At 45.6% G+C, this 25,414-nt stretch overlaps 1 protein-coding gene across 2 annotated transcripts in view; it reads right to left on the bottom strand.

Annotated features, from left to right (window-relative positions):
* Positions 1 to 25,414, bottom strand: part of FAM185A (family with sequence similarity 185 member A) — a 99,154-nt gene that overhangs the window by 49,737 nt on the left and 24,003 nt on the right. For both annotated transcript variants that reach the window (XM_040343478.1, XM_040343477.1), the window contains exons 3-4: positions 13,738 to 13,830; positions 3,583 to 3,721 (exon numbers count right to left, since the gene is read on the bottom strand). In XM_040343478.1, the coding sequence (XP_040199412.1) occupies positions 3,583 to 3,721; positions 13,738 to 13,830 (232 nt within the window). The remainder of the gene's footprint in view (positions 1 to 3,582; positions 3,722 to 13,737; positions 13,831 to 25,414) is intronic.

The following is a 25,414-nucleotide window of genomic DNA, read 5'->3' as shown; positions in this document are numbered from 1 at the left end:
AAGGCTCCCTCTCGGGAAAGCAGCGGCATAATTTTTTCCGAGACCTCAGATTCTCTGGGGGAATCCCCACCTCTTGTACCCTCTGACCCGGATGCCATGGTACAATACCGAGGTACGCCCGCTAACTTGTCGGTGTTTGGAACTATAACAATTATTGTCCAAAAACCCGTTTGGGGGAAAAAATGCCTTCTCTCCCTTTGATGGATTTTCTCTTTTTCCTTTTTTTTTTTTTTTTTAAACCCAAGAAAGAAAAAAACATTCTGTCCCCCTTAGTAGTATTGCCAAAAAACTGCTGAGATAGAAAAGAACAGCCTATTTCTAGGCTAGACAGTCTTATGAAGACTAATATCTTTTTTGGCCACTGTGTGTCCTCGGCGCCCCGTGCTGCCGCTCTGGTCTCTTCCTCCTCAGTTCCAGCATAAACTGAGCTGATGGAACGAAAGGAAGGGCCGCCCCTTCCTTAAACCAACTGACCCGCCCTTCCCCCCTCAGCTAACGGCGCGAATTTGCGCTCATAAAACGGGGACGCGCGCCCGCCGACGGGGGGGGGTGGGGGTGGGGTTGAAGGTAGCCCACGCGGAGGCCAGCGTTTGCCTGTCATCCAGGCTAGGAGGAAGAAACCCATGCAGCATCGCCTGGAGGCTTGCAGGTAAGCACAGCTCTCTTAACACACACACACAGCCACTCAATGCTTCAATACTACTAGGGAGGTCACCTCTTATGGGGAAATAACACATAAGCCATCCTATCATTAAGATATGTGACTTACTTTGCCAGATGCAGCGCATAACTTTAGGCATGTCCCCTGTGACCCCCCAGAAAAACCTGCCAAGAACCAAGTTCCGCAAGTTTCCCCTCACTTACCTGCTCCATGCCGCAGGACTTTGCCAAGCAAGAGGCCCAATCTTCCCCCATCTCCGTGGGGCTGTCTAGACCTTCAGGCCCTGGGTTCCTATGAAGGATCCACTGTCCTGGGCCCATATAGCACTCTGGCAACAGAAACATTAGGCCCCCAAAGGTTTCTAAGTTCTGGGCCCAGGGTCCAGCTCTCTAAAAAGAGAAGCATTATGGGCTATACCCCAAGGGTTTGGGGTCCGGTTACTGACCACTTTAGCGCTGAGGCCTTTGGACAGAACCGGTTAGCTCACCTAATCCCAAGGATGCGGAGGCAAGCTAAACCATGACCAACCTAAGACACTGGCGTAAAAACTGAGGTACTCCTCCTATGGGAGGGGGTTATATAGGGAGGGGCATTTCCTGTTTGAGATTGCCAGTGTCCATCACCTGAAGGTACTCCATATAACCCACATAGTAATGAATATGCTGCTCTGTGTCCCGTGATGTACGAGAAAGAAATAATGTTTTTCCACCATCTCATATTATTCATAAGATCATACTACATAAGATCTATTATTCAATCATAATTCAAATCTACTTTCAGAACAAGACTATTTTTGTGTGGCAGAAACTTCCTGAAGACATTCTTTTAAATACAAAAACCTATCAATATGCCTGGATGCAAACCAAGATAGAATAACTTGTGATACAACATTCAATTTCTCTTGCGAGCCTGCTGTCACATCCCCACCTTAAAGGAACACTAAAGGTTCGTTTTTTTATTCACTAAATTTATTAATCTAAGCTAGAGCATTTAAATGTTCCTTACCCCTTTTTTCATTTTGCCCTCCAAAGTATCGTAATTCAGCTTTCAAAATACCATATCCTGTGCCTCCTCTTCTTGCTTTCCACCAGCATCTCAGCCGTTTTGCATGGTGGAAAGCATAACGTCCAGAACGTGCTCGCCCCCTTCCTTTGCCTACAGCTCTGCGTGTAGACGTTCTCTCTCTTTCACAGGCAAGGAGGCAGCACATTCTTGGGCGTCTCTAGGACGCTGTAGCTCCGCCTCCCTTCCATTCATTGTATTTGCAAAACTATTTACAACCCCGCTTTCACTCCTCCCTTATTGCTCTGGTGGAAAGTGGAAAGTTGCGTTGCATATATTTACCATTGCCTCGAGGGTTAGTCGGCTGGAGGAGGCGTGAATGTGTGTGGGAGGAGAAATGAATTGATTTAGGCTGGGGGGGGCATGCGAACTGTAGTTCCCATTAGGCAGTGACATTTAACCACTTCCCGCCCTATAGGCGATTTACGTCCGGGAAGTGGTTTTGAAATCCTGACTGGACGTCCATGGACGTCCTGCAGGATTTCATGCCGCGCGCGCCCGTAGGGGCGCGCAGCGCGGCGATCGGTGATGCGGGGTGTCAGTCTGACACCCTGCATCTCCGGCGGAGGCTCTTTACCACGTGATCAGCCGTGTCCAATCACGGCTGATCACGATGTAAACAGGAAGAGCCGTTGATGGCTCTTCCTCACTCGTGTCTGACAGACGCGAGTAGAGGAGAGTCGATCGGCGGCTCTTCTGACAGGGGGGGTTCGCGCTGATTGTTTATCAGCGCAGCCCCCCCTCGGATCGCCACCATGGACCACCAGGGAAGCCCTACCCTGGACCACCAGGGAAGGGCAAAAAAAAAAAAAGGGGGGGGGGGGGCAAAAAAAAAAAAGTCTGGGGAAAAAAAAAAGCATTAAAAAATAAAAAAGATGCCAATCAGTGCCCACAAATGGGCACTGACTGGCAACACGGGTAAATCAGTGCTGCCCCACAGTGTCCATCAGTGCCACCCCACAGTGCCCAGTGCCCATCTGTGCCACCCATAAGTGTCCATCAGTGCCGCCCATGAGTGCCCAGTGCCGCCCATGAGTGCCGCCCATGAGTGCCCATCAGTGCCGCCTATGTGTGGCCATCAGTGCCGCATACCAGCGCCGCCAATCAGGGCCACCTCATCTGTGCCCGTCAGTACTACCTCATCGATGTCCATCAGTGCCATCTCATCGGTGCCCATCAGTGCCGCCATATCAGTGCCCGTAATTGAAAGAGAAAACTTACTTATTTACAAAAAAATTAACAGAAAAGAATAAAAACGTATTTTTTTTTCAAAATTTTCAGTCTTTTTTTAGTTGTTGCGCAAAAAAAAAAAAAAAAAAAAATCGCAGAGGTGATCAAATACCACCAAAAGAAAGCTCTATTTGTGGGGAAAAAAGGACGCCAATTTTGTTTGGGTACAGTGTAGCATGACCGCGCAATTGCCATTCAAAGTGCGACAGCGCTGAAAGCTGAAAATTGGCTTGGGCGGGAAGGTGCGTAAGTGCCTGGTATGGAAGTGGTTAAACAATGCACGCGCGCCGCAAAACAAGGAAGTGAGGGGAAATGAGCAAACAGGAGTGAGGAGGTGTACAATCAGCATCGATTGGAAGAGGTACAGACATATTTTCAATACAAATCATGACTTTTTTCACTATTAAATGCTTGCAGACTGTATTTTAAAAAGGAAAAAAAATTGTCTTTACAACCCCTTTAAGCCTTCAGGTGCAGTAGCCTGGCAAATCAATTAAAGTGCTAAATATCAAGTCAGACATCTGTTTCTATCATATTCAGTAGTAAAATACAAACAACTGTATAACACTAGCTTGGCAGTCATTTCCTTTAGAAAATGTATTATTTTTTTTGCTTGATAGATGACTTACCATGGGAACTTCCTACTATTATATCTCCAGCAGCTGAAGACATGGATGAAGATTCTGCATACAGGTATTTGGCTTTCAGCTGACCATTTTCTGTGCAAATATTAATGGATGTACCTAACAGTTTCTCAATATCAACCGTCTGTAATACAAAACAAAAATGTAAAGAACATTTGATGTGTTTTATAGCAGAACTCCAACCATACAGGTAAATACAGACTTAATATTAAGCTATAAACTGTCCAACCATTTAAAGATTTAACCATGCTAAACATTTAGGGCCAGATTCACAGTAGAAATATGCCGGCGTATCTACTGATACTCCGGCGTATTTTCAAATTTGCCGCGTCGTATCTTTAGTTTGAATTCTCAAACCAAGATACGACGGCTTTATGCTTCGATCCGACAGGCGTACGGCTTCGTACGCCTTCGGATCGTAGGTGTAATACTTCGGCGGCCGCTGGGTGGAGTTTGCGTCGTTTTCCGCATCAGGTATGCTAATTAGCTGTTTACGGCGATCCACGAAGGTACGCGCGTTCGTCGCATTCTCTTACGTCGTCGCTAGTCGGCTTTTCCCGGCAGAATAGTTACGGCTGCTATTTCATGGCTTATATTTAGACTGCCCATGTTAAAGTATGGCCGTCGTTCCCGCGTCGAATTGAAATTTTTTTTTTTTTTTGCGTAAGTCGTCTGTGAATAGGACTGGACGTAACGCACATCGCCGTTCAAAAGATTACGTCGGTGCGACGTCATTTCGCGCAAAGCACGGCGGGAAATTTCAAAACGGAGCATGCGCAGTACGTTCGGCGTGGGAACGCGCCTAATTTAAATGATACACGCCCCATTTGAATTAGGCGGGCTTGCGCCGGACGCATTTACGCTACGCCACCGCAAGTTTACAGGCAAGTGCTTTGTGAATCAAGCACTTGCGCTTAAAACTTGTGGCGGTGTAACGTAAATGGGATACGTTAGACCGCCGCAAATGTACCCGAATCTGGCCCTTAGTTCCCGGTTTCACTCAAACCCCTCCATATTACACAGCCTCAGGGAGTGATACCATTATTTAAAACTTTCCTGTGTTAGTTGCCTCTTTGCTCTGGACTATGATTGACCATTACTCTTGAGCAGGGGTCTCCAAACTCCAAACTCTGGCCCTTTGCTAGCCCTTATTTGGCCCTTAGGGTACTATTCCTCCAACTGACACCAACGAGGGGGCACTATTTCTTCTACTGATATCAATGATGGGATACTATTCCTCCTACTGAATGGGCCCTACTCCTCCTTCTACTGACCACCAACTCTGAGGCCATATTTATTCTCACTGGTGCTGGGCTCGGGACATTTTCTGTGCCCCCTGGCCACAATCCGGCCCTTCTAAAGTCTGAAGGACAATAAACTGGCCCTTTGTTTGAAAAGTTTGGAGACCCCTGCTCTTGAGGAAGGTCCTTCCATGCATTCTCTCTCTGCAAACTTGCCTTAACAACACCCCTTCCAGCCCCCGATTTCTGGGACATGTTAAAATGACTGTGTTTAAGTACATCTAAAGAAATTTTTTCCCATTTTGGGTGGAGTAGAGAATGGATTAAATCCAACCGTTTTTTATCTTTGCCATCTCTGTCCCATTCAAGAGATTTTCTTCTCACTTGTCATCCCATATACACAACACAGTATCTATTCTCCTTGACCATGGCCAGTATCTTCATTGAAAAATTACCTATTTCAGTTCAGGTAGCAACTCCAGTCCTAGGGATGATGGTCATAACAAATAGAGAGGTTTAAAGGGGTTGTATCGTTTTTGTTTTTTTTTCTAAATAGGTTCCTTGTTGGTTCACTTTCCTTTTCCTTCTAATTCCCTTCTAAATGTTTTTTTTCTTTGTCTGAATTTCTCACTTCCTGTTCCTCCTCAGTAAGCTTGCCCCCATCATCTGAGCCATTCTGGCTGGGGGTTAGTCACCATGCTCGTCCTCTACCTTGGGACTACATGTCTGACTGCGATTTACACACTACATATGTTAAGCAGAAGTCCATGGGGCATCACAGGCTCCATACTATAGCCTTCATGCTATGAATGAGACTTAAAATAGGGGCCATGGCATGTGAAACTGCAGGGTAGGGTGGATATCCACTCTCCATTATAAATAAACCCCTTAGTATTGATATATACCTAGCCTAAAGGTTTCACTTGTGCATGGAATTATAATCTAGAGAAGTGTGTACATTACAACTGTTGGATGTCTTTCCAAAAATGCCAGTTGTATGGCAGCCATTGGTTTGAATATGTTTGTAATTAAATTACTCGGAACAAGCATGCAGTTTAGGAATGCCAGTTTGACTGTGATTTACTCTCTGTATACATGTTCTGGGTCAGTGACTAAAATGACTGGAGCAATTAGATCAGCATGATACCCAGGCAACTGGATTTTCAAAAAAATAGGTTGGTAAAAATAGTTCAAATAATGATCTCCGCACAAGTTTCTTTTAAAGTAAAGTAGACTTCCTGCCTAATACCAACTAGCTCAGGGCAGTGCTGAGGAGACCTGTAAATGGCATATTCACTCTTTATGTCTTATCACATTGTAGGCTTGTCAGTCCTCTATAAAGGTATAAGCTATAAAGGATAGTCGAAAAACAAAAAAAGTTTATAAAATGAAAATATATAAAATATAAATAAAACCACCCCACCCTTAGACACACTCCCGTGGTGCACACAGGTCCAAAAATTGTGCAACACATATTCGGTATCACCACACACATCATAGTAAGAAGAATCGTTTCAGGGCCATTATTTACAGCCAACTCAAAACTGATGAGCTGTATTTTTTTTTTTAAAGCCTCCCCTATGGAAAACTTTGTGCATTAAACTGTCATGGCCATGTGCAGTTTTAAGTCTTGACATATTTAGTACCCATTTACTTGTCCCAGCCAGTCTTTTTGAATGTACAAATAATTTGGATTTTTTTGTGTGATTGTTTGCACTAAAATATTTATTTATTTTTAATGAAAAAATAGACTTGATAAACAGTTGCACTAAAAGTGTGACATAAAATATTATAAAGCATATAATGTAATGTGGTTTTAACCACTTCAGCCCCGGAAGATTTTACCCCCTTCCTGACCAGAGCACTTTTTATAATTTGGCACTGCGTTGCTTTAACTGACAATTGTGTGGTCACGCGACGCTGTACCCAAACAAAATGTGCGCCTTTTTATCCCAAAAATAGAGCTTTCTTTTGGTGGTATTTGATCACCTCTGCGGTTATTTTTTGCGCTATAAAAAAAAAAGCGACAATTAAAAAATATTATATATATTTATATATACACACATATACATATACCGTATTTATCGGTGTATACCGCACACTTTTTTCCCCTTAAAATCAGGGGAAAAATCGTGGGTGCGTGATATACACCGATCCCCGCTGTCTCTCCGAGAGCCGAGCCGAGTGTACTGTGCACTCGGCTAGGCTCTGCCACGTTCGGCTCCGCCAGCCGCAGCCTAGAGCCGAGTGTACTGCGCACTCGGCCATGCTCGGCTCCGCCCGCAGCCACGCGAGAGGAGAGGAGCCGAACACACAGAAAATCTGGCTCCTCTCGGCTCGCACCAAAATCCAAAAACGAACACCGGACACGCTCACCTGGATGGAGGCCGCAGACGGACACGCTGGACGGAGACGGACAACTGGATGGAGGCCGCAGACGGACACGCTGGACGGAGACAGACACCTAGATGGAGGCCGCAGACGGACACCTCCAAAGCCGCAGACTGACCCCGCGCAAGGAAGTCGCAGACGGACGCCGGGCAAGGCCGCTGATGGACGCAGGGCAAAAATTTTAGTTTTCTTTTTTTTCCTTTTTTACCTTGCTAAGATTGTGGTGCGTGTTATACGCCGGGGCGTGGTATACCCTGATAAATACGGTATATATTTTTTTTTTACTTTTTGCTATGATAAATATATTCCAAATTTTATTTAAAATCAGTTGGCCAATACATATTCTTCTACACATATTTGGTAAAAAAATAAAAAATGCAATAAGTGTATATTGACTGGTTTGTGCAAGTTATAGCATCTACAAACTATGGGAACGATTTATGGCATTTTTATTTTTTTAATACCAGTGATGGCAGGAACTTGCAATTTTTAGCGGTATTGCAACAAACAGATCGGACACTTTTGGCACATTTTTGAGACCATTGACATTTATAGAGCGATCAGTGCTATAAATATGCACTTATTACTGTATAAATGTCACTGGCAGGGAAGGGGGTTAATACTAGGGAGCGATCGAGGGGTTAACTGTGTGTTCCCTTCACTGTGTTCTAACTGTATGGGGGGGGGGCTAACTAGGAGAGATGACAGATAGTTGTTCCTACTTTGTCTCCTCTCCGCTGACAGCACAGGGATTTGTGCCTTTACACACACACACACACACACACAAATACCGCGCTGGCTCTCGTGCACGCGATCGCGCGTGGTCGGCAGCAATCACTCCCTACGGCCACACGCATCGGTTTCCCCGCTATGCAGCGGGCACATGCCCTCTGGTGGCTCTCCTGGGAAAAGCTGTATATGCATGGGATTTCGCCCAGGAGAGCCATTCTGCCTCAGTATATATGCGTGAGCCGGTTGGGAACCAGTTAAGTACATTTTTAAGTTAAAAATTTGCATTTTAGAATGTAAGAAAAAGAAAGGCTCTGCCAGCAGATCGGTTTAATGAGAATTGCTCAGCACTGAGGTAGAACTAGTGAAACATAACCATATCTCTCTAGTAAAGTACATCTAGTATGATTTACATTCAGCAGCAGACTTGCATTTGTAGAATACATTTATGTAATTTGTTGGAAATTAACCAACCTGACAATCCTGCCATCCAGTTTCACATTTATTGCTTTTATATTGCCAAGAAGTATGAGCGCTTCATTCATATACTACTTAAATCCACTATTAAATATTTTCAATAATAATTTTCACATATAAAATGATACCAAAAGCTATAAACATTAGGTATGCCTATGGCTATTATTACGGAGCGTAGTGCAGCTTGGAGGTTGCCCTTTTGACCAGTTCACATGATCATTTTACAGAAAAGAAAACATGTTTTCCAAAGACATCGGAGAGATCTCGTTGCCAAAACATTCCTTTCACCAGATTGGGTGCCAGTGGGAAAATTACTTTGCAATCTAGCGGTTATTTTTAGGGTGAAGTCATACATCGCAGCTATTAATAACGGCCTATAATTGTAGAGGTTTTGGCAAGGACATGTGCTTTAATTTTCAATAAGATATTCCCTTGCCTAACGTTTCCATGAATGTACATGCTACCCACACAGGATGTGTACACTTTGATCAGGGAACAGCGTCGTTATTGAAAAGTAGTCAGAAAAACGTAAACTGCAAACAGCCTGCGGCCTTGTGTCATGGTCTCTGCCGTCTCCTCAATGAGGGATCCTCAAATCCATTCAAGTGGCTTCGTAAGGGGGAAGGGTAAGCTCCAGAACACATGTGAGATACAGTCATGTACATTATTATAACCAGATGACAAGCAAGCTTTCATGTGAAAACAAAAAAGTGGAGAACTACCATCACATTGCTGATACACAATGTTCATTGCAATGTACAAAAGATAAAGAAATGTTATAATGGCAACATTATTATTGAAAATTATTTATGTGAGCGCTCTCTGGGCCAGATTCACGTAGAAGTGCGGCGGCGTATCGTAGATACGTTACACCGCCGCAAGTTTTCATCGCAAGTGCCTGATTCACAAAGCACTTGCAATGAAAATCTACGCTGGCGGCCTCCGGCGTAAGCCCGCGTAATTTAAAGGGGCGTGTGCCATTTAAATTAGGCGTGCTCCCGTGCCGGACCTACTGCGCATGCTCCGTTTCGAAATTCCCGCCGTGCTTTGCGCGAAGTGATGTAATTTTTTTCGAACGGCGATGTGCGTAGCGTACTTCCGTATTCCCGGACGTCTTACGCGAACGACGTGAATTTTTAAATTTCGACGCGGGAACGACGGCCATACTTTATACAGCACATACGTGTGCTGTGTAAAGTTAGGGCACCCAAAACGACGACTAAATTTGCGACGGGAAACTAGACTAGCAGCGACGTAGCGAACGTGAAAAACCGTCGTGGATCGCCGTTACTCCTAATTTGCATACCCGACGCTGGTTTACGACGCAACCTGTCGGATCTTAGGGCTATCTATGCGTAACTAATTCTATGAATCAGCCGCATAGATACTCTGAGAGATACGACGGAGTATCTGAGATACTCCGTCGTATCTCCTTTGTGAATCTGGCCCTCTGTTCCTATGACAGGCCGATACTTCTTTTTACTTTCCAACAAAACTTGGAAATAATAATGAAATCTGACTGGTAAAGGGTACATGCACAGTCATAAAGTTACCGATCATCTATGCAGAAACTTGCTGTCAAACATTCTGCGTAAAAAAAAACAAAAAAAAAACAAACAAACATGAAATGGTCTGTAAAGTGCTAAATTTACATTTGTATGGTGGAATCTGAACCCAAGACAAAGGTGCTTTAAGACAGGTTTGCTGATCACTGACTCTATAGCCACTTGAAGACCAAGCCTTTTCTGGCACTTTGTTTACATGTAAAAAATAAATAAAAAATGTTTTGCTAGAAAATTACTTAGAACCCCCAAACATTATTTTATATATATATTTTAGCAGAGGCCCTAGAACAGGGGTGCCAAACTCTATTTAAGCACAGGCCGCATCAGCAGTATTGGTTCCCTCAAGGGGCCAGTTGTACCTGGGGTACGCTACATACAAAGTTCTGGGTGTGCTGTGTACAGAGTGCAGTGTTTGGGGGTGCGCTATGTACAGTGTGCAACCCCAACCCCCCCCAAAAGCTTCTTTGCAAAAACTGGCTGCAAGGGCCACATGACAAGGCCTGGTGGGCCAGATTCGGCCTGCAGGCCTTGTGTTTGACATGTGTACCCTAGAGAATAAAATGGTGGGTTATGCTAATTTTTATGTCACGCGGTATATGCACAGCAGTTTTTCAAACGCACATTGAAAAAAAAAAAAAAAACACTTGGATGAATTTTAATGCACACAAACACAATACAAAAACCCTTTTTTGATAAAATAGGAGGCGTTACCCAGAGTAAAAAGTAACTAACTCCATAGGCGACGCTGTAAAAGCCTTTTACAGGTTACCAGTGGAGAGTTACACAGGGGGTCTGGTGCTGGAATTATTGCTCTCGCTCAGACATTGGTGGCAATACCTCACATTTTTATGCATGTGTGGGACCAACGCATGCATTCGTCTTTGTGCGGGAGCACAGGGGGACAGGGGCGCTGTCAATTTTTTTAAATTATTATTTTGTTTTTACACAGTTTCTTTAAAAACAAAAAAACAAACAAGCAACAATCACTTAGCTTCAGTTCCGTGTTCTCTGGTGGGATGGAGAACCACTGGCTGGGTGGCAAGAGGGGGGCTGCTGCTCCCAACGCCTGTAATAGCAATGAAGCGGCTAATAACAGCTTTCTAAAAAAAAAAAAACAATACCGGGATGATGCCTGTAGCTGCAGGTATCATCCGGTACGACCATGTGAGGTACCAACAGAAAAGTACATATTGCGGTCTTCAAGTGGATAAAGTCCCAGCCAGTCTGCAAAAGTATTAAATATAGGAAAAAAAGGCTGACAGCATATTTTCTCAGGTATTATCTAGCTTCAGCATCTACAATACTTCCTGGTAGAAGATGCTTGCCTTGGGATGACACAGTAAATCACCTGTGCTTGAGCAACATCCTTTATATCCTTTGCTGTGTCTCACATACATCACCTTCTACTCCTGTCTCTCATTCTGTGACCAGACTTAACACACCCAGCCAAGTCCCTGTTGCTTCTCATCCTGTCATGGGGCAAAAGTCACATTCACACAGTGCAGTCCCTTTCATCCTGTGACCTGCCAGTGGAAAAATCTATCAGTCACACAGCTCAGTCCCTCTGCTACCTCTCATCCTTGACCTGTCGATGTAAAAATCCACAACACTCACAAAGCTCAGTCCCTCTGCTACCTCTCATCCTTGACCTGTCAATGTAAAAATCCACCACAGTCACAAAGCTCAGTCCCTCTGCTACCTCTCATCCTTGACCTGTCAATGTAAAAATCCACCACACTCACACAGCTCAGTCCCTCTGCTACCTCTCATCCTTTGACCTGTCAATGTAAAAATCCACCACACTCACACAGCTCAGTCCCTCTGCTACCTCTCATCCTTTGACCTGTCAATGTAAAAATCCACCACAGTCACACAGCTCAGTCCCCCTTAATTCTGTGACCCGCCAGTGTAAAACCCCCTTACAGTTCTACCACTCCCTTGGATTTTTACATTTGCAGGTCAAACTCACACAGCTCAATCACTCATGCTTCTTATCCCTTGACAGTAAGGCCCTTGACCCACTGCAGCTTGAAAAAGCTCAGTACAGTGTTTTTATTTTTTAAAGTGGTAGTAAAGCCTCGAGAGCAGGTTTAAGTCAATACGTACTAGTATGCACCGCATGCTAGATTATGACAGGCCTACCTACAAACAGAGCCTTCAAGCTGGGTTTCGTGTTTTTGGCCACTTGATTGGGCGGGCCAAGCATGCATGGTAGTCCCATCACCGCGTCACACAGACTGGGCCGTAAATGTGGTCTGGAGCTGAGCAGCTAAGCTCACATTACCCGCTAACAGGCACAGGGGACATTTATGACAGAAGAGACCTCTAGACCTCTTGCGGTCGGCGTAGAATATGCTAATGACTAGTTACGCCGATTCACGAACGTACGCTTTGCCCGTCGCAGTAAATGTACGCCGTTTCCATAGATATACGCGGCGTAAAGATAAAGCTGCCCTCTAGGTGGCCTAGCCAATGTTAAGTATGGCCGTCGTTCCCGCGTCAAAATTCACGTCGTTTGCGTAAGTCGTCCGTGAATGGCGCTGGACGCCATTTACGTTAACGTCGAAACCAATGACGTCCTTGCAACGTCATTTAGCGCAATGCACGTCGGGTAATTTTACGGACGGAGCATGCGCAGTAATGCGCCTAATTTAAATGGTGCCCTCCCCATTTGAATCAGGCAGGCTTGCGCCGAGCAGATTTACGTTACACCGCCGCAAGTTTACAGGTAAGTGCTTTGTGAATCAGGCACTTACGCTGTAAACTTGCGGCGGTGTATTGTAAATGGGATACGTTACGCCGCCGCAGCGTAACAGATTTGTACGTGAATCTGCCTCAAAATTCCTCCTGCCTGCAAAGGACTCGGAGAACATCGCTCTCTGCTCTCAGGAATACCTGGAGAGAATGTGCCTATGCACAGTAACGTCACTGAAGTTTAATTATTTTTTTCTTTTTTTTTTTTTTATGCATTTGATCTCCATTGGCTCAATTCTAAAAACATATTTTTTGAAATTCTATGTTGGGCAGAATTACTTGTTCCCGCAAATTACATTTTTATAATTTTATGAGTCAGCACAGAAATTAAAAAGTATATAAAAAGGGAAAAGCTTATAGAATGCACCATCTGGTGGCAGAAGACAAGATTGCATGCAACCCAGCATTAGTTAGCATTGTAGATGGTTAAACAATTTACAAAGAATAAAACTAGAAATACCTTAGAACTAGGATTTTTAGTGATCAGAACCAAGCCTGTTCTGTAGATGTATCAATTTCATGTAATATAAAACTCATTACGTTTTATTTTTTTTTAAAAGCAGCGTTAAACCCAAAACCAAAAATATATTGCAGCTTACCAATCAGATGATGCGACTGCATTTATTTGCTGGGTACAGCCACAGTCTCGTCTCAGTGGGCTACAGTCTCTGTAAATGTACTAGAACACATCTTACATATGACTAGTAAATGGGTAGGCATCCAGCTGTTGCAGAACTACAAGTCCCATCATGCCTCTGGGAGTAATTGTACCTGCCAGCCTTGCAATGCCTCATGGGAAATGAAGTTCCACAACAGCTGGAGGGCCCCAGGTTGCCCACCCCTGGACTTGTGCATTTTAATAGCTATTAAGGCTTTTTTTTTTTTTTTATGAAAGATACCAATTGCTCAAATTCTACTGGGAATACACATGTATGCAGATATCCCAGGTCAAGGCTTTCATTTGTTAAAACGAATACACTTACACTGTGATCCAAAGCACGGATATCCACATTGCCATGGACTGTGCCCAAGCACACCACTTTGCCCCCTTTTGTACGGATGTGAACATTGTGCCCCTGAAATTAGAAACAAAACATGCAGCATTATACTTCAAGAATTGAATATTCAAACTGATAATAATCAATAGAAAAAGACAGAAATAAAATCAGGCCCAGTTACTAGTAATCAATAAAAAATGTAAAATGTCTCAATGTACAATGTGTATTTTAGTCTGGCTTTTAAAAGGCGTGTACCTGTTAATTTCTCTTCCCACGGTATCCACTGTTTATTATTTAACCACGTGCCGACCACCTACCACATATTTACTGTGGCAGGTCAGCTCTATTGTGCGAAATCACGTACCTATACATCATTTAATGCAAGCGCAATCAAGCGCTGATTGGACACGGGATGCCAATCAGCGGGTCCAGCGGATCTGATGTCCGCTGGCCACCCACGATCATTCCCGGGAGAGGCAGAATGGCAATCTGCCTATGCAAACAAGGCAGATTGCTGTTCTGACAGGGAAGAAGATGGAGATCTTGTGTTCCTGCTAAGCAGTAACACCGATCTCTGTCTTCATCCCGTCAGAGCAACCCCCACACGGTTAGCAAGCACCCCCTGGGAACACATTTAAACCTTTGATCGCCCCTGTTAACCCCTTCCCTGCCAGTGTCATTAGTACAGCAATAGTGCATATTTTTACTGGTCCCCAAAAAAGTGTCAAAAATGTCAGTTAGGTGTCTGATTTGTCCACCGCAATGCGCCAGTCCCAAAAAAAAAAAAAAAAAAAAAAATCGCTGATCGTCACCTTTACTAGTAAAAAATAAATACAGCGTCGGTCCTCCATGCTGCAATGTACAGGGACACTGTGATATAAATATAAATGATTACAGTGCAGTCCCCTTTATATTACAGTATCCCTACAATCATGCCCCACCCTTTACTCTCTACTCACTATGCAGATCTCCAGCTCCTCCCACCCCCTGCTTCCTTAGAGAGTACGCACTGAGCCCCTTACATCAGAGTCCGCACCGAGCCCCCTTATATCAGAGTCCACACCGAGCCCCCTTATATCAGAGTCCGCACCGAGCCCCCTTATATCAGAGTCCGCACCGAGCCCCCTTATATCAGAGTCCGCACCGAGCCCCCTTATATCAGAGTCCGCACCGAGCCCCCTTTTATCAGAGTCCGCACCGAGCCCCCTTATATCAGAGTCCGCACCGAGCCCCCTTATATCAGAGTCCGCACCGAGCCCCCTTATATCAGAGTCCGCACCGAGCCCCCTTATATCAGAGTCCGCACCGAGCCTCTTTACATCAGAGTCCGCACCGAGCCCCCTTACATCAGAGTCCGCACTGAGCCCCCTTATATCAGAGTCCACACTGAGCCCCTTTAAATGCATTTTATGTATACACTGGTGATCTTACTCACCCCAGGATGGACGCTCAAGAGAAGGCTGCCTGCAGCCTTGTTTCTTCAGTGTCCGAGGCTCCGAGCACACAGCACCATGGGGATGTGTGTGAGAGAGGGGGAGCTGTGTGTGAGAGAGACACACAGCTCCGCCGCTCAGCCGCTAATGTAGATGTGCTGGAGCCCGGAGATGGCACAAACATGGCCGCATAGCGGTAGGTGAGCGGCGGCGGCCGCGGCCTGTTTTAATCCTCTCCAGGCCGCAGGCGCCGCTTACCTCCTGCTGTGCGGCCTGATCATCAACAGGCCACAGAGCAGCGGCCCGGCCTGCCCTATGGCCAGTCCGGGCCTGTCTACAAACGATGCTATATATTATGATTTTTTTTTTATACAAGTAATGGCGGCAATCAGCGACTTATAGCGGGACTGCGATATTACAGCAGACAATCTGACACTGACACTTTGCGGGACCCAATGACACGAATACAGTGGATTAGTGCTAAAAATATGCACAGTCACTGTACTAATGACACTGGCTGAGACGGGGTTAAACATCTAGGGAGATCAAAGTGTTAACATTCTGCCTAGCCAGTGTTTTTGTGTACTGTATGTGCTGCTTTTTCTAGTCCTTGCTTTGCAGGAACACAAAATCCATCCCTTTGCCCCTGTCAGGATAGAGATATGCCTTGTTTACATATGAAGAGCTCCGTTCTGAGACTCCGTCCAATGATCGGTAAAACTGCTATAGGGTGGTTAAAATATGTATATACTGTATATATACATATTTGCCCTTTTCCAGCGGGCAAATATTTCTGGACTTGTTTTAAAACAGCCCGCTGAAATCCTGTCCGCTCGGACATGTTCGGTCGTCTGTACAGACCTACCGTACATGTCCGAGCGCCCGCCATCCCTCGCATGCGTCGAATGACTTCGACGCATGCATGGAAGCATTGAACTGGCAGGGCCGCCCACGTCGCCGCCGGACACGCCCCGTGTATTGTTTACGCGTGGACTTCTGTATGATGGTGAGTACAGCCACCATACAGAAATCCCCGGGCATACATGTACAGTGAAAACGGTCCGGCGGACCGGTTTCATCGTACATGTATGCTCGTCTGTACGCGGCCTTATTCCTACCGAAGCGCGCTCTCGATCCAGTGCTGTGCTGGAGAGCAGCAGCTCTCTCCTCACTTGATAGAGGCAGCAACGGGAGCCATCGATTCCTGCTGTTGTCAATCACAAATAGCCAATGAAAAGGGAGCAGGGGGCGGGGCTGAACCACGCTGTGTGTGGCAATGGACACGGAGCCGTTTGGGAGCTAGCACACACGAGTGCCCCTATAGTAAGTGGTTTGCTATGGGGGCATTTGGCATGGAGGAAAGAGTGCTGGCGGGGGACCCAAAAAGAGAAGGGTTTCCAAACACAGAGCACGTAGGTATACCATATTATTTTAAAAAAAAGAAACATTTAGAATCACTTTCATGTGGCACATTTTGAATTTAGAAGTTGGAGCACTTGTCTACATACGCCAGTCTTTGATAATTCCCCCCATATTATACGCGTAGTTCGTGGCAGCAGCTAAAACTACAACTATTTAAAGGTAGAAATGCCCCCAAGGGTGTCTTTGTTCTGTACATAAAAGTAAACAGACAAATCTTGGGTTACATACCAGACATGACTCCCCAGATGTGTAACATGTGCGAATACTACAAAGAGCAACTTCCATGCCCCCGAAACCTGTAGTAGTGCAATACAGGTACACTTGTGCCCAGATGTTCTGGGTCTGTGAGGCCCCATTTCCACTATACAATCATCTACAGATACAACTTTACTGAGTTTATTAGCTCAGCAGGAAACTTCAAATCACAAACGTTGCTATTGCTTTATCCTTTTGAAACTTATTTATTTTGCTTTCCTTTCTGCCTTTGCTGCAAACAGAGCAAGTCACTAAAACAATACATTCTGCACATGACTCTCCCTTACCAAGTGCAAAGAATGTGGCAGAACATGAAACAAATGACAGCCTAAAAAAAACATTGCTTACAACTTTACCTCTGGCTTCTTCCACTTCAATTTCTGAAATGTTTACAAGATCTAATGACAGATGCAACATTTAACCCTTGCACTGCCAAAGCACAAAAACAACGATTTCAGGCCTGAAGATTACAGTGTATTACCTAGATTCAAAGACGCCGCCGCAACTTTAAGGCGGCGTAGCGTATCGTATTTACGCTACGCCGCCTTAAGTCAGAGAGGCAAGTACTGTATTCACAAAGTACTTGCCTCCTAACTTACGGCGGCGTAGCGTAAATGCGGTTGGCGTAAGCGCGCCTAATTAAAATGAGGATGGGGGGGGCGTGTTTTATGTTAATTACTCGTGACCCGACGTTTTTTACAAAAGGTGCATTCGCCGTCCGTGTACATATCCCAGTGTGCATTGCTCCAAAGTACGCCGCAAGGATGTATTGGTTTTGACGTGAACGTAAATTGCGTCCAACCCCATTCACGGACGACTTACGCAAACGGCGTCAAATTTTCACATTTCAACGCGGGAACGACGGCCATTCTTAACATTGGCTACGCCTCCTAGGGGCAGATTTATCTTTACGCGGCGTATCTCTTACGGAAACAGCGTATCTTTACTGCGACGGGCGCACGTACGTGAATCGGCGTATCTAGTCATTTACATATTCTACGCCAAACTCAACAGAATCGCCACCTAGCGGCCAGCCTAAAAATTACACTTTAAGATACGACGGCGTAGGAGACTTACGCCGCTCGTATCTTAGCCTAATTTAAGCGTATCTGGTTTCCAGAATACGCTTAAATTTACGACGGCGCAGATTCAGAGTTACGACGGCGTATCTACTGATACGCCGGTGTAACTCGCTCTGAATCTGCCTTTATGTGTTTTATATTTTGAGCATGTGTGCGTTTACATATGTATATATTTTATAAATCATAGTCTATCATTTTCATCTAAGGCTTTCATCTGAGGCCCCGTACACACGACCGAGTTTCTCGGCAGAATTCAGCCAGAACCTCGATCGCAGCCGCATTCTGCCGAGAAACCCGGTGGTGTGTACACTTTTGGCCGAGGAAGCCGACGAGGATCTCGTCGGGCCAAATAGAGAACATGTTCTCTATTTCCTCGTTAGTCAATGAGGAAACTTGGCGGCTTCACAAGGAACTCGACGAACAAAACGATGTGTTTTGCCCGTCGAGTTCCTCGGACGTGTGTACGGGGCCTCAAACATCTGGTTGATCCCATCAGTCACCTTTCTTCCTTGCTCCAAACTGACCACACAAAGTACAAAAGTTGATCTGTATTAGTGTGGTCAGTTTTCATCCTTTGGTTGGCCATTTAGAGGTACAGGACATATTCAGCCACCACAACCCCCAACCAATCACAGCCTGCCTCTGGCACACACCCCCTCCCAATCAAAGTCTGTCTCTTGAACACGCCTCTGCTAATTCACAGCCTGCATCTTCCCTCAGGCTAAGGAGACTATGAAATATAGGCACACTATATCTGCACAGTGTCCTGTAACCCTGCCCCCAATATCAGGAAGAAGAGATGGTGACATGACAGAGCAGAGTAAAATCAGTAAGAGCCGGTTCACACAGGGGCAACTTGGAAACCCGACAAAGTCACCCCAAGTTGCGCAACATGTCAAATTCCATGTTAGTCAATGAGACCGGTCTTAATGTACACTACTGGAGTCGCTCCGACTTCAGAAAAGGTTCCTGTACTACTTCAATCCGACTTGTACCCATTGAATTCAATGGAAGTCGCCTCCAAAGTTGGATCACTGTCTTAACTGAAGCAATACAGGAAGAGAAAATTGTTTTCTAAAAGCCGGTTCACACTGGGATCCGACTTGAAGTTGCCCCAAGTCGTGTGGTTGAGAAAATCAATGGAAGTGAATGTAGCTGTCTTAATGTACACTACTCAAGTCGCTCCGACTTCAAAAAAGGTTCCTGTACTACTTCAATCCGACTTGTAGGCAACTTGTACCCATTGATTTCAATGGAAGTCGCCTCAGAAGTCTGATCACTGTCTTAACTGAAGCAACAATACAGAAAGATAATGTACATTTCTCAGGCAAACCCCTCCCCCTCCCTCCCACAGAGCCGATTGTTTGATTGGCCACTGGAAAGCCTCCTGTCCTTGAGGAAACTTCAAGTCGCCTTGTAAGTTGCCTGATGATTCATACTCAAGTGGTGTCCAAGTTGCCTCCCAAAGTCGTGCTGGAAGTCGTGTTGCCCCTGTGTGAACCGGCTCTAAGGCACACCCCTCCCTCCCACAGAGCTGATTGTTGTTTGATTGGCCACTGGAAAGTCGCCTGTCCTGGAGGCGACTTGAAAGTCAACTTGTAAGTCGCGCTGCTGTGCGCACTCAGGTCGTGTCCAGGTCGCCTCGCAAAGTCGCGGCCAGAGTCGTGTTGCCCCTGTGTGAACCGACTCTCATGGTGCCTGCACGGTTATAACTAATAGAAAAAGTGTCTATAACATTGTATGTTCACTACTACTACCTGTCTGTATGTACACAAAACTCCCCAAAACACTTTGTGAAAGCAGAGACCCAGGAGAATAAAATGTTCTGTTGGTAGTGCCACTTTTTAAAGGTTACAAGATATTAGCACGGTATATCAAGAGAACATTTTCTGTAAAAAACACCAACATTGAAGTGATTTTAAGAGCTTGTTTTAAAAATACAAATAAAAAAAACATACTCGCCTGCTCTGAGTAATGTTTTTGCACAGAGCATCCCCATCCTCCTCTTCTCTGGTTCCCACGGAAGTGCTCCTGGCCACTCCTGCCGAGTGCCCCCAGAGCAAGCAGCGTGCTGTGGGGGCACCCAAACAGGCTGACTCCTGAGCCACTGCTCTGCCTGTTCATTCACACAAAGAGATGCAGCTCAGCCCTGCCTCCCTCTCTTTCACTGGCTCACAGACCGTGATTGATAGCCAATGAGGAGTGAGCTCCTGGAACAGACATTGGCTGGTCTCCAGCACTTCTACCTGGTGGCAGCCACTATGTCGGTCCCACTAAGGGAAACTACACAAAATGCAGGGTGGACCACTAAAAGTTTGACAACTGCCTGTGAGAAAATGGAGCATTCTTAGCCGCTGCTACAGACAGTGTCTTAGTTTGAAAACACTCATAAAAGCTCCAGGACTGACATTTCTCATGTAGGTACAAGTTGTCTGTGAGAACTGGACGTCTTATGTGGAGTTTAGGAAGACTTTGTTGTATGTTACTGAACTGAAGAAAAGACAAGTTTGTTTTCTGCTGAAAACATTGGGCCGGATTCAGATACATTACGGGGGCTGGACAGATACGCCAATGTATCTCCGATACGTTACGCCGCTCTAACTTTTGGCGCAAGTTCTTTATTCACAAAGAACTTGCGCCCTTAGTTAGAGCGGCGTAGCGTATATGTTGCGGCGTAAGGCTGCGTAATTCAAATGGGGATGTAGGGGGCGTGTTTTGTTTAAATTTCCCTTGACCCCGCGTTTTTTACGTTTTACTTGAACGGCGCATGCGCCGTCCGTAAAATCTCCCAGTGTGCATTGCTCTAAATGACGTCGCAAGGACGTCATTGCTTTCGTCGTGAACGTAAATTACGTCCATCCGTATTCGCGAATGACTTACGCAAACAACGTAAAAATTTCAAAACTCGGCGCGGGAACGACGGCCATACTTAACATTGGCTGCGCCTCATAAACCCAGGGGTAACTATACGCCGGAAAAAGCCGAACGCAAACGACTAAAAAAAAAAGCGCCGGGCGGTCGTTCGTTTCTGAATCGGCATAACTCCTCATTTGCATATTCATAGCGTAATAATACGGAAGCGCCACCTAGCGGCCGGCCTGGAATTGCAGCCTTACGATCCGACACTTACACCTGTCGGATCTTAGGAATATCTATGCGTAACTGATTCTATGAATCAGGCGCATAGATACAACCGTCGGAACTCAGAGATACAACGGCGTATCAGGAGATACGCCGTCGTATCTCTTTCTGAATCCGGCCCATTGTGTTGTCTATTTGAAATAAAGATTGTATTGTACGTATAGGGCTTTGCTGGTGATCCCTGACCCCTTTACAGTATAATTCCATTAATAATCAGGTCTATACGTAAAAATTAAAAATAAATGTTTTTTAGTTTTTATTGTGTCCAAGTAAAAAGAAGTATGGGCTTAAAAAATAAATAAAAATGTATAGCCACCTAGATGGATGCAGCTTCGATCCAATGCTGCATCTGTCCCCCACTGGCTCCAAGACTGAGAACTGAGCGATCAAAGACCGCTGATTGATCAGGTCTCAGCTTTCAGTAAATCCGAGCGCTGAGCTGTGGAGAGGAGTGACTGCCAGTCCAGCCATCTGGGAGGATCACAACTATATGGTCGGATCTATTTAGAGCCTGGACCAGCTCTGTGACGTCAGGTGACAGTGGGCTTTAGCCTGCTGCCAGATGAAAATGGGTCACAGGAGTACAGAATTAACTGCATTCCTGTGATCCCCAAAAGAATGATTGCAAAAGTATCTCTTGCTATACTTCTCTTTTAAATAGAATTCCTTTCATTTCATATCCTGCAGGAGGTGGAACTCTTTGCTCATTTTAACATTTCCCGTTTCTCCTTACAGTTCAATGAGGAAATAAAAAAAATCTGCTTATTGCGCTTAGTAGCACAAGCTAAAATGTACACATAGGTCTGTCTCAGCAGGGACATGTTGGCTGCTGTCCTTAGCTGCAGGCTATTGGCAGATAATCTGTTAGGGGTAGAGCTTCCACCTTACATTTAACCACTTAAGACCCGGACCAATATGCAGGTAAAGGACCAGGCCCCTTTTTGCGATTCGGCACTGCGTCGCTTTAACTGACAATTGCGCAGTCGTGCAACGTGGCTCCCAAACAAAATTGGCGTTCTTTTTTTCCCACAAATAGAGCTTTCTTTTGGTGGTATTTGATCACCTCTGCGGTTTTTATTTTTTGCACTATAATCCAAAATAGAGCGACAATTTAGAAAGAAAATGCAATATTTTTGACATTTTGCTATAATAAATATCCCCCAAAAATATATAAAACTTTTTTTTTTCCCTCAGTTTAGGCCGATACGTATTCTTCTACCTATTTTTGGTAAAAAAATAAATAAAATAAAAAATCGCAATAAGCGTTTATCGATTGGTTTGCGCAAAATTTATAGCGTTTACAAAATTGGGGATAGTTTTATTGCATTTTTATTAATATTTTTTTTTTTTTTACTACTAATGGCGGCGATCAGCAATTTTTTTCGTGACTGCGACGTTATGGCGGACACATCGAACAATTCTGACACATTTCTGGGACCAATGTCATTTTCACAGCAGAAAGTGCTATAAAAATGCATTGCTTACTGTGAAAATGACAATTGCAGTTTGGGAGTTAACCACTAGGGGGCGCTGAAGGGGTTAAGTGTGACCTCATATGTGTTTCTAACTGTAGGGGGGCGGGGCTGGACGTGTGATGTCATTGATCGCCTTTCCCTATGTCAGGGAACAGACGATCAATGACAGCGCCACTGTGAAGAACGGGGAAGGTGTGTTTACACACACCTCTCCCCATTCTTCAGCTCCTGTGACTGATCGCGGGACTCCGGCGCCGATCGGGTCCGCGGAGCTTCGGACCCACGGCTGGGCATTTAACAATCACGTACAGGTAAAGTGGTTAAAGAGAAGTATGGGTTTACTTTTTCAGTTTTATACTTACCTAGGTGGATGCAGCATCGGTCTGGTGCTGCATCTGTCCCCTTCGCCGATTGCTCGGTTCTGATAGCTCCCCAAGCAGAGAGCTGCTTACTGTCAATCAGCAGCTCTCCGCTCTGATCCCTCCTCGCTCACTCAAGTGCTGAGCTGTGAAGGGGCAGGGAGCGGCCGGCTCAGGCTTTCAGTGGCTTGCTGAGAGCTTGAGACAGACATCAGTCCAGGGACCTGGCTGATCCTGACTTCCCTTGTCGCAATGACGCGGTGCCTGGACTGACTTCTGTGATGTCCGCAGAGAGTGGACTTCAGCCTGCTCTCTGCTGAAAACGTGTCACAGGAGTGCAGAACAAATTGCACTCCTGTGATCCATAGGAGAAGTACAGCCAAATGAGCTTAGGCTGGACCTCTCCTTTAATAGGAGAGCTAATACAATAAAATCTGTTTTACTGCACAGCTTTCCTACTATTCTGTAGTGAATACATCACACCCTCGACTGTGTACCAGCATTGGTGCATGCAAGCTTGAGGCACCTTTCAAAAACGGGTGGCCTGATCGGGTCCACCTGTCTTTTTTTTTTTAAGTGGACCCCATTGGGCCATCCATTGCCATCTATGGAACAGCACATGTAAAACGGACATGTCTCCGTTTACACCCACTGACATCCATTCCGACAACAGATGAATGGGGGATCCACTCCCCATTCGTCTGGTGGATCGGATGACAGTCGGATGTAAACTGCCAGGAGAACTTTGGTCGGGAAAACCGACCATGTGTATGCTCCCTCGCAGTGTTTCCCATAGGAAAACTGCAGGAAAAAAGAGGACATGTGGATCGTGTGTACTAGGCATAAGGCTTTGATGCCCCTGACCTGACTGCTAGTCTCACAAGATCTGGTGATGTCACTACCATGCTTCAGGGTTCTCCTTGCCGGAAACTCTGATATGAGGAAGCAAAACCCGACCACCCCCACAGAGAAACAAACTGCAACACAATGCATGGCAAGCAGGGCCGATCCTAGGCATGGTGCACAGGGTGCATTGCACCCAGGCGCCTGCAGAGGTGGGGGCGCCGAAGTGCCAGAGTTCTCCCCTCCCTCCTTCTATCCTGGTTTGTGTTGAGCATAGGTGTGTGTCTGTCCAGAACTTATGTGTGAGTATAGGGCAGCCCATCCAGCCTGGCAGTGCTTCGGACCCACGGCTGGGCATTTAACAATCACGTACAGGTAAAGTGGTTAAAGAGAAGTATGGGTTTACTTTTTCAGTTTTATACTTACCTAGGTGGATGCAGCATCGGTCTGGTGCTGCATCTGTCCCCTTCGCCGATTGCTCGGTTCTGATAGCTCCCCAAGCAGGGAGCTGCTTACTGTCAATCAGCAGCTCTCCGCTCTGATCCCTCCTCGCTCACTCAAGTGCTGAGCTGTGAAGGGGCAGGGAGCGGCCGGCTCAGGCTTTCAGTGGCTTGCTGAGAGCTTGAGACAGACATCAGTCCAGGGACCTGGCTGATCCTGACTTCCCTTGTCGCAATGACGTGGTGCCTGGACTGACTTCTGTGATGTCCGCAGAGAGTGGACTTCAGCCTGCTCTCTGCTGAAAACGTGTCACAGGAGTGCAGAACAAATTGCACTCCTGTGATCCATAGGAGAAGTACAGCCAAATGAGCTTAGGCTGGACCTCTCCTTTAATAGGAGAGCTAATACAATAAAATCTGTTTTACTGCACAGCTTTCCTACTATTCTGTAGTGAATACATCACACCCTCGACTGTGGCCCAATAGGTGTGTGTCTGTCCAGAACTTATGTGTGAGTATAGGGCAGCCCATCCAGCCTGGCAGTGCTCGGGGGAGAGGCCGCTCCTATTCCTGACATGAGGGTTCTAGTTTTCAGTGGATGCTGAGTGCTGATGTGTAGGAATAAATTCCTAACACTGAGTTTTGGATCCCGAACTGTCTCCTCCAACTCCAGTTGGAATGAATCCCCCTCCCATCTCTATCTCAGGCTGCACAGAGAAAGAATTGAGGTGAGTCACAGTGTTCAGTGTGCTGGGGGATGGCATCTCCAGCATCCCTTTACACATGCTCTGGGCTGCCCCTGCTCTAGATGTTTTATGGCATGATAGATTGCATAGGATACACAGCCCTGCCTATTCCTGTGCCTAGTCCATCTACAGATGTGATGATCAATGAGATGTAAAGGGGAGGAGTTAGTAAAATGACAACGCCCATGTGGGGGCGCCAGAAATATTTCTGCACCCAGGCGCCTGTGACCCTAGGATCGGCCCTGATGGCAAGCCAGGTATGGAGAATGGTCAGCTGCAGGAGACTACAGGCAATACTAGTCAGTAGTCCTTTGCCGTCTGCCTGCCTTTTTATGGGCACAGCTTCCAGAGCTCAATTCTTCTTTAAGTACCAGTGTGAATGGAGTAGGAATTTTGTGTTTCTTTGTTAAATTGGAGCTTAAGCTTGTAACCTCTGTAAACACACTTTTCAAGATCTATATTTTTA

Source organism: Rana temporaria, chromosome 3, assembly GCF_905171775.1.
Source record: "Rana temporaria chromosome 3, aRanTem1.1, whole genome shotgun sequence".
Taxonomy (NCBI): domain Eukaryota; kingdom Metazoa; phylum Chordata; class Amphibia; order Anura; family Ranidae; genus Rana; species Rana temporaria.
The sequence above is the reverse complement of the archived record's forward strand: the minus strand, read 5'-3'. Positions and strand labels throughout refer to the sequence as shown.